The sequence below is a fragment of the Xenopus tropicalis genome, chromosome 1, assembly GCF_000004195.4.
Source record: "Xenopus tropicalis strain Nigerian chromosome 1, UCB_Xtro_10.0, whole genome shotgun sequence".
Classification (NCBI taxonomy): domain Eukaryota; kingdom Metazoa; phylum Chordata; class Amphibia; order Anura; family Pipidae; genus Xenopus; species Xenopus tropicalis.
In genome coordinates, this window is record NC_030677.2 from 190,127,356 (window position 1) to 190,144,619 (window position 17,264).

Here is a 17,264-nt window from a genome sequence, read left to right on the forward strand (position 1 = left end):
TTTAATATGGCAGGGTTTAACGTGCAAAAAATATGAACGTTGTCTCACGCTGGCTGGCTATGGACTTTCCTAGCTTCTCCAACAGATCTTTTTATCGTTATAACCCCATTATAAGAAGTTGTCAAAAGGTGTAACCTACTGGCTAAGGGTGCATAGCAAAACATTACAGTCAGTTACCTGGAAGAAGTTGAAGATGGAATCTCTAGAATTAACTGCCTAAAGCTGGAGAGATCCACTTGGCTAGTTGACTAAATTAGTCTATCTTTTCCGCCAAACCAGTGATCAAATCTTAATGAGGGCCTAGCAACCTAGCGACCACCTTACCCCAATGATGGAGTTCTTGTCCTGAGTGGATTTTCTATCATGGATATTAGATATTTGGTAAATCATACATAGGAAAACCATTTATACTATTGGAGTGAACTTGTGATTCATGTAGGGGGTCCAGGTGCACATTCCTCCAGCTTGAGGAGGTTGTAGAAGCTTTTACTTCATAGAAAGCAGGCTGGCACAAAACTGGACCATCATAGCCAAAATATGTAGTTAAAAGTTGTTCATTTAAAAAAATCTCAAAAAGAAAAAAAAGGCTGTTTCCTGGCTGGTTCCAGCAATGTACTAGTTGGTAAATGTGTAATAACTATTCAATTTGGCCTCAGCCCACCTGAGGCCAAACCTAGTCTGCCCCCAGCTAGCCCCTTTATTCCCTTTCCATACTCCCCAAATACCCAAAAATTTGGATTCCAAGCTTGATGATGTGACTCAGCCCTTTGACATTGTGGCTCCACCTCTGTGACATCATAACCCCTGAAAAATTACAGCATGGCTTGTCCCCTTTTGTGCCTGCCTGGTATAGATCATAGGAAAAGTAGGCCATCCTATTCACACCAGAAAACATTTTTGTCCCATTGACATTGGATTATGCAAGTAGGGTTACCACCTGTCCTGTTTTTGACCCGGGCCATCCGGGTCAAAATTATCTGCCCAGCTTTCCCAATTTGGAAAACTGGGCAAGATTCTCTAAGACTGACGCTGTGATTGGCCAATCGCCGACTGCCATGTCATAGCTCCACCCACATGACGTCACGCCCTGCCTCCCTGCCCGGAGTTTCCGGGCAGGAGAGGTGGCAACCCTATATGCAAGCAATGTCTAGAGCGGGTAAAATGATGGCATAATTTTCAGGATTTGTCAGGTGGAAAAAAATTTTTCTTTGTAATGAATTATTTCTTTGATGGTCTTAATTTACACATAAGGACAGCTTTGAGTACATGTATTCAGTTTTCAAAGGCGCCCCTAATTTATCTTGTCATTTCTCTTTATCAGTTCTTGTATTTACCTCTTTTCTCTGGGTTATTTCATATATTTCTATAAAATTCTTGCCTGCGCAACCACAGACATAAGTCCCCCATGGAATTCAGCCACAATGCCTTTGTCTTGCGTCAGCACCAGACCACATTGGAATTCATCCGCCAAGGGTAACAGTTCAAGAAGGGATTTCACTTCTGTGTGTATAGATGGCATTATAAGTTAATTGCATCTGGTTTTTATATGAAACATGTCACATGTTAGAGACTTGCATCCCGAGCAATTGGAATTAGTAACTCTTCATGTCTGTACAAAAAGGGGACATTAAAAGCTTGTTCCTAAGGGCAAATCCAATCAGGGCATTTGCCAGGAATATTCTAGTCACTTTATACAAGTCTATTCTACGTAAGAGTTCTGAAATCTAACACAAGAGAGCAATTATCACCCCAAACCTGGAGTTTTATGCAGATTTAATACCCACAATTCTGTTGTCTCTGACATTGGATTGGTGGTTAAAAACAAACCCCTTTACATCCTGTTCTTGGATGGTATAGCTGGGGTTGCCAGTCTTCATACCTCTGTTCTTTTCTCCCATTAGTATAAAGCATCATTTTTACCAATCAGGCCAGTAAAATCCTGTCTAGGTAGCCACCCTTTCCTGTAGGCTGTACCTTTGTGTCCTTTGTATTAAACTGTAAGGACTGCCTTATTGCTTCAGTGACAAATCTCAAGTGTCATGCTGTAAATGAGTACAACTAAGTCATTTGCTAATAACATTATTTATTATACATTATAAAAGTAACACAATAAGCTGCTAATGCCTAATGCCTTCTGAGTAAACTGCCAACCCTTTAATTTGTTTTACAAAATGAAAATCCCAACTTAACATTCTTTCTCTGAATTATGAGTTTTGCACTTCAATACATCTTAAAGGGGAATTCTCATATTTACTTTGCTTTAAGCTTGCCTAGTATTAATGTATGACGTATGACTATACACTTTTTAAAGGGAAAACAAAGCCTTACCCTTAAAAGAACCTCTCAAGGACAATGTCATATCCGAGTTTTTTATAAAATTCTTGAATGCATAAGTGAGATCTTAAATGAGTGCGGCCTTGCAGAAGAATACTGTAACCAAGGGAAGGCCATTATCGTGATCCCGAAAATTTTAGATTCGTCTGATCTGTAAACTAATGCCATGTGCCCCAGAAGAGGACCCAAAACAGATTTTTAGCCCAGATGTAATATTTCTGTTCGCGGAGGGCTTCTCGTAGAAAAGACCTTGTATGTTTTGGTTTACAGTTATTATGGAGCTTCGCCTCTTTATTCAGCCATATACTGTAGTTCAGTGCTTGCATGTGTCATTGAGCAATGGCCCCTTTATGCCATTTCCTGGGGGGAAGGGTCTTATTATTTGAACCAATGGACTGATTTTTGCTTAAGACTATGACTGGGACTGGGAAATCCATCTATAATAAAAGCAGCGCTGCTGTGCAACAAAGTAAGGTCTGGAGAAAAACAAACTTATACTGTTTCATTGTGCAACCATAGAATGCTTAATACAAAAACCTTTACTTTCTTGTTCTTCTCATGTTGTCATGATCGGGGCACCTGTTTACAGAGGACTCTGAGCAGCTTGTGAGTTAAGTCACACCCATGAGGTGATGTAAATATAATAATGCCCTTATGACATCACCCACATGTTTTCTGCACCTCCGATCGATAGGAAACTATTTGTAAAGAGGGAGGCTCAGACACTCAGACAACACTGGGTTTGTTCATTCTTTTCATGTAACAGTGAGTCTCCCCTATCTTTTATAGATATTGCAGCCCTCACGTAACTATTAATTTGTCCCTGCTTGCATAGCCACTGATCTGTACAGCGTAGAAGGCATGGCAGCTTCATGTATAAGCTGAAAGGATGCAGGGTTCAAAGCTTTATTTTGATTCCCTCTAGCCATGACTGGTAGCCAAAACATTTAACATTTACCTATAAACCAGCACCATGTTGCTAAGTTGCTTCATGAGTCACAATGGTACATAAAGAGCTTTAAATGAGTGACCTCACACTGTGCTGTCCAAGGTGCTGAATACATGACCTTGCCTTCATTACTAAAAAGTGACCATTCTAGAAGGGGAGTGTAATAAATTTCGGGAACTTTGCACCAGGTCTAGTAACCTATAGCAACAAATAAGAACAATGAAACCCAGACTGTAATCTTTGGACCCTGGGTCAATTTTATTTCTTCTTCCTGGTGATGTTCCACATTGCTCTGGGTGGGCACGTCTATACTGCACATGTACTTTCTGTACTGCTTTGTACTGCCCTGGAAAGAAGAAATAAATTCCTAGCTTTGGACTGGGCCTAGCTTTGGACCAGCCTGGCTGGTTCTAGGTTAGCAAATAGAGTCATTGTAGTATGCCTAACTAATTGTCTCCCCCAGTGAGTTTGAGCTTTATTGTCCTTAATGTTGACCAATAAATGCTACCTGCTGACTTCTTGCTAGGGGTTATTAGACCTGGTGCAAACATTGCCCCCAATTATTAATTGGCTACTTTTGGTCTATGGCCCTCTTGGAAAGTTTAAGTACAGTAACAATGTACAAGTTATTTTAGGCCTATTTGCACTCAATAAGTAAGGTTTTGGGTAGGGCTTCTAGAACCCCTTATCCTACCCAAAAAGTTAGGTGTTTTGTGTCCATAAAAGAGAACACAAACATATAAATAAAGGGGTAATTACCTTCTTTAATAATCCTCAGTGAGCATTTGATCTTCTTTTCATTACTGAGTCACAGTAACTGAAACTAGTGACTTCAGTAAGGTCACGTCTAGCTGATATGAAAGTAAAGCCAATATTTACTGGTTCGGTTTAAGTTTAATCTTGGTAATCCATAGCCTGCCTAAAACTGCAGGTACAGAGTAGGAACAGGGCCATACCACCTGTGTCCCCATGTCATAGAAATGCAAGATATAATGAAGATATCAGGGCTGTAATAGCATTAACAGTTTGTTTTGTAATGCGCAACACTTACGGTGTGATTGCAGGGCTGAGAGAGACTTCTGAGGTCAGTAAGAGACATGAGCCTGGGCATGTGTGCCTCTGTGATGACTAGGGGCGGGGGCATCTATTTGTAAAGTCTGATGTAGTCAGAATATGACTTGCAAAAATAAAATTAGCATCTTTGACCCCTATTCCATATCCTTGGGACAAGCTCATTTCCATGTGTCACCTTTGCAGTGTAGATTTTTTTTGAAAAAAGATAGTAATATTGCTTTTAAGCATGACATGTGCATCTGCTTCTAAACCAGTGATCCCCAATGGGCAACATGTTGCCCACCACCCCCTTTGATGTTGCTCCCAGTGGCCTCAGAGTAGGTGCCTATTTCTAAATCTCTGGCTTGGGGGCAAGTTTGGAAGCACAGAGACACAGTTTTATTCCAAGCAGAGCCTTCTGCTGGCCAGCATGGGGCCACCAAATAGCCAATCAAAGCCCTTATTTTGCATCCTTAATGAACTTTTTTCATGCTTTTGTGGCTCATTAACACTTTACATCTGAGTGTGGCTCACGAGTAAAAAATGCTGGGGATCCTGTACTTAGCCATACACAAGGCTAGTGATGGAATATGCTTGATATACTTTCTTGCACTTGCACTCTTGCTATAGAACAGCACAGACTCTTTCATATGGGGTTTTTTGCCTTCCTCTGGATCAACTAGTAGTTAGGCAGGTTATATATAGGCATTATGGTTGAACTTGATGGACGTATGTCTTTTTTCAACCCAACTTACTATGTTACTATATAACAGAGAGATGATGGGTGACAGTCTAGCAGCTGTAAAAGTAAGATCGTAAACAAAGTGTCTTGGGACTACTGGTTCCAAAATAGCTAAAGTTCCTGACAGTGTGGGACTGGGAAAACCTTAGACCATAGACCCTCCAAACTATTTGTGCTCCTCTCCTCACTCAACCCCTTTATTCTCCTAGTCCATTTTCTTTCAATACTATCATAGCCTCTTTGTTTCCATAAAGAAATAGGGCCTTACTATGAGATAGGCCAAAAGGCTAAAACCAGAAGGGCCGAGCCCTCTGTGCTATCTGAAGGGCTCTCCTTCCAGCACCCAAGCTTGCATTTCATCCCCCCCCACAATGCACATGTATGTGACGATGGTGGCTCGTCTCAAAGTTGGTATTGTGATCAAGTCCTGGGGTTGGGGAGGGCATGGTCTGGGTGGGACAGCGGGGGGGGGGGGGGCACAGGGTTTATTCCTGATGGCCCAGGCGACACTGGAAGGGCTGACTAACACATGGAAATTTCCTGGTAGGTCAGTCCAACAATGGTCTGGCATTACCTACATACCTGCCATGTATATGTTTCTTCCAGAAGAGTAGCTTGCAAGTACCTATTCCCTTATTGTCAGAGCTTCCCTTGTATAACATAGAAACATTCAGAATAAAGAGAAATCCCAGTGAAATAGGCAATGAAATAAAAGGTTATTAGTAAAAGCATGCTATTAGACTAATACTATGTTCCATTTATGCCTGTGCATATGTAATAATCTGCCTCCGCTGCTGCTGTAGATGCATGCAACACATGAATATAAGAAAGCACAGAAAGCATTAATCTGAGAGAATAAACATGTAGAGATAGAGCTCCTTGGGCTGGAGCTTTTGTTTTACGCAGGTTTCATGTGTTCAAGTATCCATTTTGTAATGGGCATGAACCATTGGTTTCTGTGGTGCACTCAGTATGGGTAAGTGCACCAATTGTCACAATATAGACTTCAACCAAACTGCTATACCTGTACCAAACCAAGGAGAATAAATAAATGTATCTACTTTTCATTGCATAGGGATATTGATTCAGTCTAGGCATATTTCAACTCAAAATATACATTTTAATGTTATTCACTTTTCCTTGTATAATGGAGTAACAGCAGGGTAAGGCTGCAACAGTAGGAACAGATGATGAGAGCGACATAAATATAACACCTCAGCACCTGCAGATGAAGGCTTTGTTGTTATACCCTGGCGATAGCGGTTCTTAAACAGATAGTAACCATTTATTAATGAAAAGGGAAATCAATAGAACATGTGTCAGCAATGCATTGTGACCTCCTTGACATCTCTGCTGTACCTTCCCCAGATCTGTATCCACTCACCCACCCTCAAGTCTCAGCTGGATCCAAGAGACAGATTGAAACAACTCCCATTGGCTCCACCATGGGAAGCTGTAAATATAAATGCTGATACATTTGGTTCTCTCCTCTCCAGCTTATTGGTTACTGTATGTAACCAAAACAGTTGCTATGCTGGCTGTTATCTAATTGGGGTTTATTGAAATGCCAATCTGACCAGATAAAAAACTCTTCCATTTATAGAGGAGCTCATTGGACTGTATTTATGCTCAGTGCCAATATCCTGCCCTCATATGATTGAACTTCTCTTTACATTAACCCAATGAGTCCCACCACTTGGCAAAGATCCAACAACAACAATAAACAAGTTTTTTTCAGACGCACTTACTATTCTGTTTTATGTAATTATTTTTATGTAAGTATTATTATTATTGCCAAATTTAATGAAAGCTATTGAGTGTAGAGCTGGCATCAGAAGGCAGGCCGCCTGTGACTATCCCCTGCCCTGACTTACAGTCAGACAGGCACCTTCTTTACGCTCTGGTTAACATAATTAAACCTGGGGTGTGTGATGCAGACAAAGGAGTAATTACTGTTAACAAGCATCAGCGTAGTAAATAAAACATTAGGAATCGTTGTTTCCCAACCAGGAAGTGGGTAATGCACAAGTAAATTACCTCTCCCCAAGGAAACAATTGCCGCTTGTACTTGCAAAAATATACCTCTTGCAATGATATTGTATGAAAGAAATTGGGATTTTTGTACCTTTATATATTACACTATAATTTGGTATTTTTAATGAAATGTATAATTGCATAAAGCATTGGCAGCCAAAAACCCATGCATTGCCATCAGCACAAGAACCTGACACTTGAGCCCAGACACTTATGGAGCCGCAGCCAATGCCATTGTTATAAACCTGATTATAAAGTATAAATGGGTGCCCCATAGACACCAATAAACTGTTCTCCATATGTATCGAAACAAAAAACGCAAATCTTAAATGGAGTCTGTATAGTTTGAACTGGGACAAATGTTTCAGTTGGCAGTAGGGATGCACTGAATCCAGTTTTTTAAGTTCGGCCGAACCGGATTCGGGAGAATACTGAACCGAATCCGAATCCTAATTAGGATTTGGAAGGGTTAAAAAAATTTCCACTTCCATGTTAACATGACAAAGAGTCATGTGATTTTTTGGATTCAGATTTGGTTTGGCCAGGACCATGGATTCGGACGAAACCGAATCCTGGCCAAATACTGAACTGAATCCTGGATTCAGTGCATCCCTAGCTTGCAAGCTGTTTGGGTACATTTGTGGATCAGCTGACTGGTGCTCAGAAATGCCAATTACCGTGGGTAAAAGTTATTGCCATTAAAATCAATCCTTTCTTTAAAGAGATACTGACACCAGAAATTAAACCTTTTTTTTACATCTATCATAACATTGTCTTTGCATGACCTTCATTTTTGCCATAAAAGTATTTGCCCAATGCTTTTATATTACCTGGCTGATCCCCCATGTTCCCCTAAAGGGGGCTGCCATATTTGTCCAGCAGGAGGCCTTTAGCATTAGAAGCTATAATTTACAGGCTGAGAAGGGACAGTCAGGTTGGCAAAACAGTCAGGTTTAGGAACTTCAAGTAACAATTATTTACAAAAGCAAATCTCACAGCGAAAATCAATCAACATGATCTATAGGCAACTTTTTATGTACATTCATATTTTGAGGAGTCGTTTTTTAGTGTCAGTATCACTTTAATGTTCATGTTATTGTATCAAGCTTTATTTGTTAATCAAAAGGAGGAGAAGCAGGCACTCACGTCAAAAAAAGGTCACAGATGCCTGGGTGCAGTATATAAAATGGTGTAGTATAGAAAATAAATAGATGCCGCACTCACAGGTCTTAATGAAAATTAAAGAAAAATTTATTATGTCAAACTAACGTTTCGGCTGACTCCACAGCCTTTCTCAAAGTGAACAAACATTAAAGCAAACCCACTCATAAACCCAAACTGGCGCCAAAATCCAGTTGATGACGTCATAGACTGTGCAACCAGTGATTCCCCACCCACTATGTGCAAAAGGAACATAAAAAACATAAAAGCTTTATTTGTTAAAATCTTTGTTGCCTGCCAGCACTGCTCAGACAAACAAGATGCCCAAAATTGTGCCATTGCCTATTAGTTGATGAAGAATGGCATGGGATGGAATACCAAGATAACTGATATAACCAGCAAGCATTACCAGTCTGCAGATACTGTACAGTAATAAATAGGGTATACTAGACTGACTATAACAAAGTGTGATCCTCCCCCTTTATAATTCACCGGAGAATAGTGCCATTCTTACCCTCTAATAATATCAGTAACTGTACTGACCCAAACATCTATTAAATTACCCCTTGCCTAGTGTTCTTTAACTAATATCTACAGTTAGTATTAATGTTTGTATATATAGTTATGTATGTGTTGGTATAGATTGGTAAGTATAGGTTGTGGGTGCTGGGTTTACTTGGAAGGGTTGAACTTGATGGACTCTGGTCTTTTTTTAACCCTATGTAACTATGTAACTCACTGGCCATTAATGCTGTTCTCATGTCAGCCAACAAAAATCCCTGAATTTTCACTGGCAACCACAAAATTGGCCATTAATTTGACACAATTGCAGGTCGGTTGTGGTTTTGTGGTAGGTGATATGTGGCCAGCCAATCAGGGGCATCACCACCTGATGATTGGTTGCTTTGTATATAATTCTTTATGTTCAATGTAAAACCAATTTAATGTATAGCACTGCGGAATATGTTGGTGCTTTATACATACATGTTAATCATTACAAATACATGGAAGGGACATTTTTTTGGGTCTCATTCTACTTGTTGGCAGGAGTCCTAGGTTACTGGTGGACTAATCATTGGTGCCCCCCTAACTCAGCAGTATGGGGCCCCATGTGATGGTGGCCCTGAGTCTCAGCACTCCAACTCAACTCAAATAAAAAAACATTTAATCATTAAATAAACCCAATAGTATTAATTAATTCTGAGTTGGAAATCATTTTTATTTAAAATTAGAATTATTTGCTTATACAGGTATGGGACCTGTTATTCAGAATGCTCAGGACCTGGGGTTTTCCAGATAAGGCATTGGATTGGATTGTCTTATAAAAAATATTTTAAACATTAATTAAACCCAACAGAATTTTGTCATCAAAATGATTATATCGTAGTTAGGATCAAGTACAAGTTTTATTTATTATTACAAAGGAAAAGGAGTCTATGGGAGATGGGCTTTCCTTAATTTGGTTTCCAGCTATTGGATCCCATACCTGTAATGGCCATGCTGTAATTTGGAACTTTCTGGGTAATAGGTTTCCAGAGAATGGATCCTATACCTGTACTGACAATGGTAATTACCACTAAGAAAAGACTGTAAATGCCCCTGCTGTTAGGCGGCTATAGTGTGGGGGTGGATGATAAGATTTGTTTCTAAACCAGTATATTAGGGAATTAAAAGGGTTGTTCACCTTTAAATTACCTTTTAATATAATGTCGACATTTATATTCTGAAGCAAATTGCAGTTGGTTTTAATGTTTTATTTTTCGGGATTTTTCAGTTACTTAACTTTTTGTTTAGCAGCTTTCCAGTTCAAATTTCATAGTTATCTGGTTGCTAGGGTCCAACTTACCTTCACCTTACCTGAATAGTAAGATAAGTAATAAAAAGTAATAAAATATATAAATACATTTGTTAGCGCACAGAGCAATTGTTTTTGGCTGTCGGGGTCAGTGACCCCCCATTTGAAAGCTGGAAGTGGAAGGAAAATCGTCAGAAAACTTTGAAAATTAAATAATGGTGACCAATTGCAAAGTTACTAGAAATAGGACATCCTATAACAGGGGTGGGCAAACTTTTAGGCTCAGGGGCCACATTGACTTTTTCAACAGATGTGCCGGGCCAGCACCATCTCCTTGGTTTTGCGTCGCTGCGCTTACATGCAGTCTTGACGCCAAGTCTTGATTGATGAGACTTGCGGAGTCGGGATTTTCTGAAAGACAGAAGATTGCGGACTGCGGTCTCTGTTAGGAAAAGCGAGACACACCAATCCTCGGTGGGCCGATTAAAAAGACCAACGGGCCGGACGTGGCCCCCAGGCCGCAGTTTGCCCACCTGTGTCATATAACATACTAAAAGTTAATGTAAAGGCAAAGTTCCCCTAGGAATCCGTTATATTCTGTATATATTACACTTGAGGTGATGGGGCAGAATGTGGAAATTCCTCTGAATAAAATACTTTTTCCTAGAATAGAAAAGAAATTCCTAAGTGAGATTCCAGTGTGTGTGGCACATCCCCAGCCAGACTGTTGTGTTTCCCTGGCACTAAGATGGTATCTCCGTGCAGCTAGTGCTGGGGACACAAGCAGGGAGGGTATATATCCCTGTATATCCCTGTATACCCCTAGATACAGACAGGCAAATAGGGGAGAGCGGCCGCAGCCTGTAACTGTATCTGAGGTGGCTGCTGCCTGCAGTGTGCGCTGGGATCCAGCTGTCAGCTCCATGCCAGGATTTCTGTCCCTCCCCCACTCTCGCACACAGTCTCTCTCCCTCTCTCTCTCTGTCTGTCTCTCTTTCCTCAGCTTTTGGTTTTGGTTCAAAGAAAGCGGCATTCTCCCTTAGCGGGATGATGATGAGGAGGACTATGGCACAGTGAAAGTGTGGGCTCTGGCTGGATCCCTACAAGCAGTCGGGGAGCCCGTCCCTTTGCCCTGATCCCTGTGTGTGCAGCCGCTATGGGCAGTATTGTGCTGCAGGACAGTGGCGACGAGGACGCAGGGAAGCTGCTCCTCAGACTTTGCAGCTGATTTTCATGTTTCTTTAATAGGCTGCTAGCTGCAGGCAGGACGAGGAAGGAGGCTTAATATCCATTGCAAAAGAAGCACAATCTTCTGGTTTTTTATGACTCCCTTGAACTGGCAGATAAGCAGTGTATTATTAGTTCAAGGAGACTAGCCCTATGTCACACAGTGCTGCTGCTGCTGCTGCATGGGTTTTATGGCTCTTGGAATCTCATAGCACAGGCTTGGAGGATCAGTAAGCCACAAGTTGGACTGCTTTCCCTAGGGCACTTGTGCTGCTGGACTTTTATTCTCTCTGGGGTGTTTTTGGTAACATTATGAAGGATCCCTCATGTATAAGCACTGGTCATCCGAGCATGGCAGTGTATGGCAGAATGGACCCTTTGGATTTTGAGGCTAGCCCTGTTAAGCGTCTGAAAACTGAGTATCCTTTCCCCTATCTCTTGACAGAGGAGGCCTATCAGAAACTGGCCGGCGAGACCCTGGAGGAGCTGGACTGGTGCTTGGACCAGCTGGAGACTTTACAGACCCGGCACTCTGTCAGTGAGATGGCTTCAAATAAGGTAAGGACCCCAATACTACCTTTCCATGGCAGCTGGGCACAGGCATGGCGGCATGTTAGATATCCTTTGCATTCAACACATGCCATAGCTAACATGTTGATTTGTTGAGGATCGATTAAGGATGGAGGGCAATATTGTGCCTGGGTGCAAAATGGGATGGATAACTGCAGGCATGCATACAGATCCTTGCTTTTGAGGAGAACAGGTTAAAACTGTATACAGAAGAATAGGTCTCCTCTGTTTGGGGCTCTTCAGCTGTTGCACAGCCACAGTTATTAAAGCATGCTGGGAACTGTAGTTGAACAACAGCTGGAAAAGCAAAAATGTGAGATATAGTTGGGAATCTAAGTATATGGTACTGATCACTGCATTCTCTACATGTGTTGTAGTAAAAGGGTTAATTGATCTAAGAGCATTCCCCAACTGCTTTGCACAGAAACCATGGTAAATCCTTTACCCTGTAAAGCAGAGATCTCTACCTTGTGATGCATATCTGCAAGTCAGAGGGGGAATGCTGGAAACTGTGGTTAATTTATAGTTGAGGGTTGTCAGGGGTTGAGAACTGTAATAGGGTACCTACTGCATTTATCATAGTGCAGATGTGCTGTAGTGGAAGGGGTGTTGTAACTTGTAGTTGCACTATTGAGCTGTAATACAAAAAGGTATCACCATCTTCTCGCTTCCCCTTATAGGAAGAACAGGTTAAAAGTCTGCAGTTAGACAGCATTCTCCAACCTGTGTCTGTGCTGCTACTTCTCAGCAGGAGTTTCTGGGAGCTGTAGTTTAAAGGACTGTCCTGTTATAAGCAAGCACAATTCATGGTGCAACTACCTGTTGCTTTTCTGAACTTTACTTGTACAGACAAGAAGGTGTGTGGTATTGGTACAGGTTTACTGTGTGCAGCAAACATCTGTTCTGTGGTGTAGGTACAGAACATCTGCTGAGCATTGGGCTATAGGCCCTGGCAACTTGCAGCCCACCAGCTGTCAACTAGAACTCTCAGCCTTCAGTCTAAATGGCAGTTGTAGTTTTATAGAGTAGCAGGCAGGCTGCAGGTTCATCCCTTTGCTGTATGGATCAAAACTGAGCTATTACTGGTGCTAGAAGGTGTAGCAGGGCTAGAGGTTGCCCAACTAGATGGATCAGTCTGAGTGCAAGGTTGGACTTGATGGATGTGTCTTTTTCAACCTCATTTTTTGTCTGGTCATGTTTATAGTTATTCCAGTTTATTTACTAAAGCAATGTAGTCAAATAGATCATCTGATAACCCTTTAGGGGCTGCAGCTGGATTGGTTTACTAGGAGACACATAATGGACTTTTACTAAGCGTTATCCATATGCAGTGTGTTGTTGAGAGGAGCACTTGGATTTAGGTAGTGCATGTTTTTTGTACATGTCATTAATGAACTCTTGTGGCCCTGAGAAATGGTTGCATGGTGTTGGCCTATTGGGTTATGCGAATGCTCTGAGCGCCCTGGTGCTGTGATGTGATCTTGGCTCTTGTATCTCATCTAACTGTATACCTTGCAAAGTCCTAATCCCCCAGCTTCGTAGAATAAATGCATGTAAATACCATCCCTGACCCCATACCTTATCCCTCCTTCCTGCTCCATTGCTGTTAAGGTTTAACCAGTCAGAACATGAAAGAAATAACATTGGTGATGGTAATGATTTACGCATTAGGGGGCCTTGCCAGGGGTTTATGGATATAGATGGGGGTTACAAATACAGAGCCCTTCATTATGTCTTGCAATATTTAGGAAATAAATGGGTCAGAACGAGCTCATTACCATGTCACAGGCCAATTAGACTTCTGACATGTTTATATAACCCGTTTACACCGGGGTTCCATCCAGGGAAAGCCGAACTCCCATTTCCACATACGCACATACATATGGAAGTCATCACCGGATTAGGTGACAGTGTAAAAACGTATGGCGTCACGTTTGTCTGGCTGCTGCAGGACGGGGAGCGCTGCACCAGTGCCAACAGGCAGAGCAGAGGAATCCACAGACAAACTGCAGGGCGGCGGAACCCAGTCACACATGGATTATTGTGCAAACAGAAAAAAAAACAAAAAATATATGTCAATGTTTCCACAGGGCCAACGGTACTTTATTTTCATATCCCAAGCCACACAGGTCTCTAGCCGCCTTGTTTGTCTGCTTACTGCTGAACTGGATCTGGTCATTACGGCTTATGCTGCAGATAAGCTGATTACCAGCGTGGCCATTTGCCCATTATAGCATTGAGACGGAAGCATATTCTTTTCAGTAATCGCAGGGGCAAGATGGGGGCTCCGGCACAACATGAGGGTTTTATTGAATAATTTGTGTAGTAGGCACAATTTAATGTGAATCAGCATTGCGAATCCCAGCATGCTCAGAGAGCTGGTGCTTACTGGGAGTTGCAGTTTAGCCACAGACAGGGGGCTACAGCTACAACCACCAAGTTTAAAAGTTCTGTCCGTGTCTGTGTTGTTTAGTATATATACTTATATCAATATCAGAATTTCTCTCTGCTGTGAGTGCCCTGTTTACATGAGGGTCGCCTCGCTGCTCGTGAATGTGGATAGCTCGTTGGCCGGGAGACACAAGATGGCTTTTTTTTACTGCTAATGTGAAGGTCACTCTGCGAGGCCACACCCACCATTACATCAGTAAATTAATATTACAGTCACATACTGACTGTGTGTACACATGGGTCTATTGAGCGCACAGGCTGCTATCTCAGTGTCTCTCTATTGTGCAGGATGGTGTGTGTGTCTTGTGTACAGTGTAGGTGGAATAATGATTTAGGTGAACACTTGTTTTATATATGATATATTAATATAATATTATATATCATATTGTTCATCAGATAAACCAAATCTAGCTGGATGTTCGGGGGCAAATTTATGGCCCCCTGCTTGTCTGTCAGCTCCACAGACTTCTGGGTATGACATCATCATTTTCATATATTCCGGCCCATGAACATGTAACACGTCGGCTAATTGGCCCACTCATAGGAAAGAGTTGGACAGCGCTGACCTGTTGCTTATCTTCCCATTGGCCTTTATTACTGGCTCAGCTGGAGTCTTTCCTAAGTTTCCCCTGTCTCTCAGGCTGACTGGAGCCAGTCTTTCCAATCAACTCCTCTAGCTCTCCTGATGTGTTATAGTAGTACCCTAACAAAGTGCTGTCCAACTTATTACATGTAGCGGGGTGATTATTTCTCATATTGCATGTTTGAGGGGCAGAATAAATAAAAAATGATGATGCCATACAGTCTATGGAGCATTTGAGCAGAATGGGGGTTACAGCCATCCTTTTAGAGGGCAACATCTGACCCATGGGCCCCAGTTGGACAGCATTGCCCTAACAAGCTAGAGTGAGGCAAGGTCTATGCCCAGGGGCAGAGGCTGATGGCATTTTGGATTTCTAGGATTTACCCAGACTCCATAAAACAATGCCGGTAAAGGTATTCTCTAGTAGCGAGCATATTTCTACTGGAAAATTTCAGGAAAAAGTGTCTGTTTGCACATCATTTAACATGCAGGCAGTTCAGAGATGTTGGCAACTGTAGTTCTGCAACAGCGATGCTCTTGGGGGGCCTCTCTTCCCTATCTCTAAGCTACAGTTATTGAAAGTGCAGAGGTAGCAGATCTGAGTCTATGAAGGTTAATGAAGGTCTCACGTCACAGCCAAAATCTCGGCCATAAAGAGCTTCAAATCTCTGATAAAATGCACTTATGAAACCCATATAATTCTCTAAGCAGTATCAATTTTCCTACTACTCAGCAGGAAATTTGGTATAAAGCAGGAAAGTCCATCCCGTAGCTAGTGTGGAACTATAATTCCCAGCATCCTCTGACAGTCTTTGACACAGTAACCTTTAGGTGCAACATAGAAACTTTCTTGAAAAAGAGATTTATACACGGAACGGTTCGCTTTGTAATACCATGTTATTGTTCTTTTCACATCAGCCCTGTGTTTATTTAGTGTGTGTGCATTTACAGTCATCTGATCTGTGTAAGCACAGGCACTAGTGCACGGCATTGTGGGCATTGTGGCATGCTTGGGCGCAGCTTGTGTTTTTTGGTACGGTAAATGGAGTTGTTTAGTGGAGATTACGATCAATAGTTGTTCAGCCATCGTGAGGCAAACACCTCATTGAAACGGAGGGATTAAGGCACCATCTTCCCTTTGTTTAACCAGAGCTGTAGGAGAATGGGGTGCAGAGTGGCAGCGGTGGGTACAAAGGAAATACGGACTGTTTAAGTACCTTGATAGCTTAGCATTATATCTGCGGGCAAATGTGCTATTCTGGTTATTCTCCCAGCGAGCACAAGTGCAATAGTGGTGATCCTAGGCACTAATATAGATGGACACAAATGTTACCTTATTCTAAATAAAGGAGCCATGCAACATCACGAGATGCAGAGCTGCTAGAGGGGCTCATTATGTAACACAAACAGTGAGGGGCCTTTGTGGCAGCAAACTGTACACAATGGAAATACTGTGCATATATAGCCAGATAGGAGCTACATAGTGAGCTGTGTTTTGCGTTTGGCACCTACATGGGGTTTGAAGGGACTGTGGCAGCGAGTTGTACCAAGGTAATCCTAATGTGTCCCTATCTTTTGTGTGCTAAGAACTGGATCCATTATTTTGGGGTCAGGGTGGTCTTCAGGTGGTTGGGATATAATTATGTTTGGAGTAGGGATCAGCAACAGCTGCAGGCTGGTGTTTCCAATGTATTGTTGTTATTCTTTATTTATATACTGTCAACATATTCTGCAGGCTTACAGAGGTTATATGCCATTCGCCTCAGTCCCTGCCCCCATGGAGCTTACAATCTAAAGTCTCTATTAGATAAACAGATGTATCAGGAACCAATGAACCTGTCAGTGGGAGGAAACCCAAGTAAACATAAGTTGCAGCTCTCTTGGTACATACAAGGTCTGGGCAAGTGTGTCCTCTAAGATTAAAGGGGTTGTTCCCCTTTAAATTAACTTATAGTATGATGTGGAGAGTGCTATACTAAGTTTTTTGCAGTTGGTCTTTATTTTTTATTTACAGTTTTGAATTTTGTTCAGCAGCTCTCCAGTTTGGAATTTCAGCAGCTATCTGGTTGCTAGGTTCAGCCCTCCTTCTGCAATGCTTTATTTATATGTTGTTATATGGGATAAATAAGAGTGCTTTGTAGCCATTAAATTGCCACAGTACCTGCCCCAGCTGGCTTCAGCCTCAGCAATAGATCCATGAAAAAGTCCAGGGTTTGTTATCAAGTGCATTTAAGTTTAAAGCCTCCATCTCTAAACAGATCCCCACCGAGTCCTGAGCATCAGCCTATTTGCACCCACATATAGCAATACCTCTCTGTTCTCTGCTCATCGTGGGGAAAACACTGATTTCTTCATCTTTACCTTC

The 17,264-nt window shown here is 41.8% G+C and overlaps 1 protein-coding gene across 5 annotated transcripts in view; it reads left to right on the forward strand.

The window, feature by feature from the left end:
* pde4d (phosphodiesterase 4D) overlaps positions 1 to 17,264 on the forward strand; it is a 446,323-nt gene that overhangs the window by 387,366 nt on the left and 41,693 nt on the right. For all 5 annotated transcript variants that reach the window (XM_031894063.1, XM_002938180.5, XM_004910348.4 and 2 more), the window contains one exon: positions 11,741 to 11,853. In XM_031894063.1, coding sequence (XP_031749923.1) covers positions 11,741 to 11,853 — 113 coding nt within the window. The remainder of the gene's footprint in view (positions 1 to 11,740; positions 11,854 to 17,264) is intronic.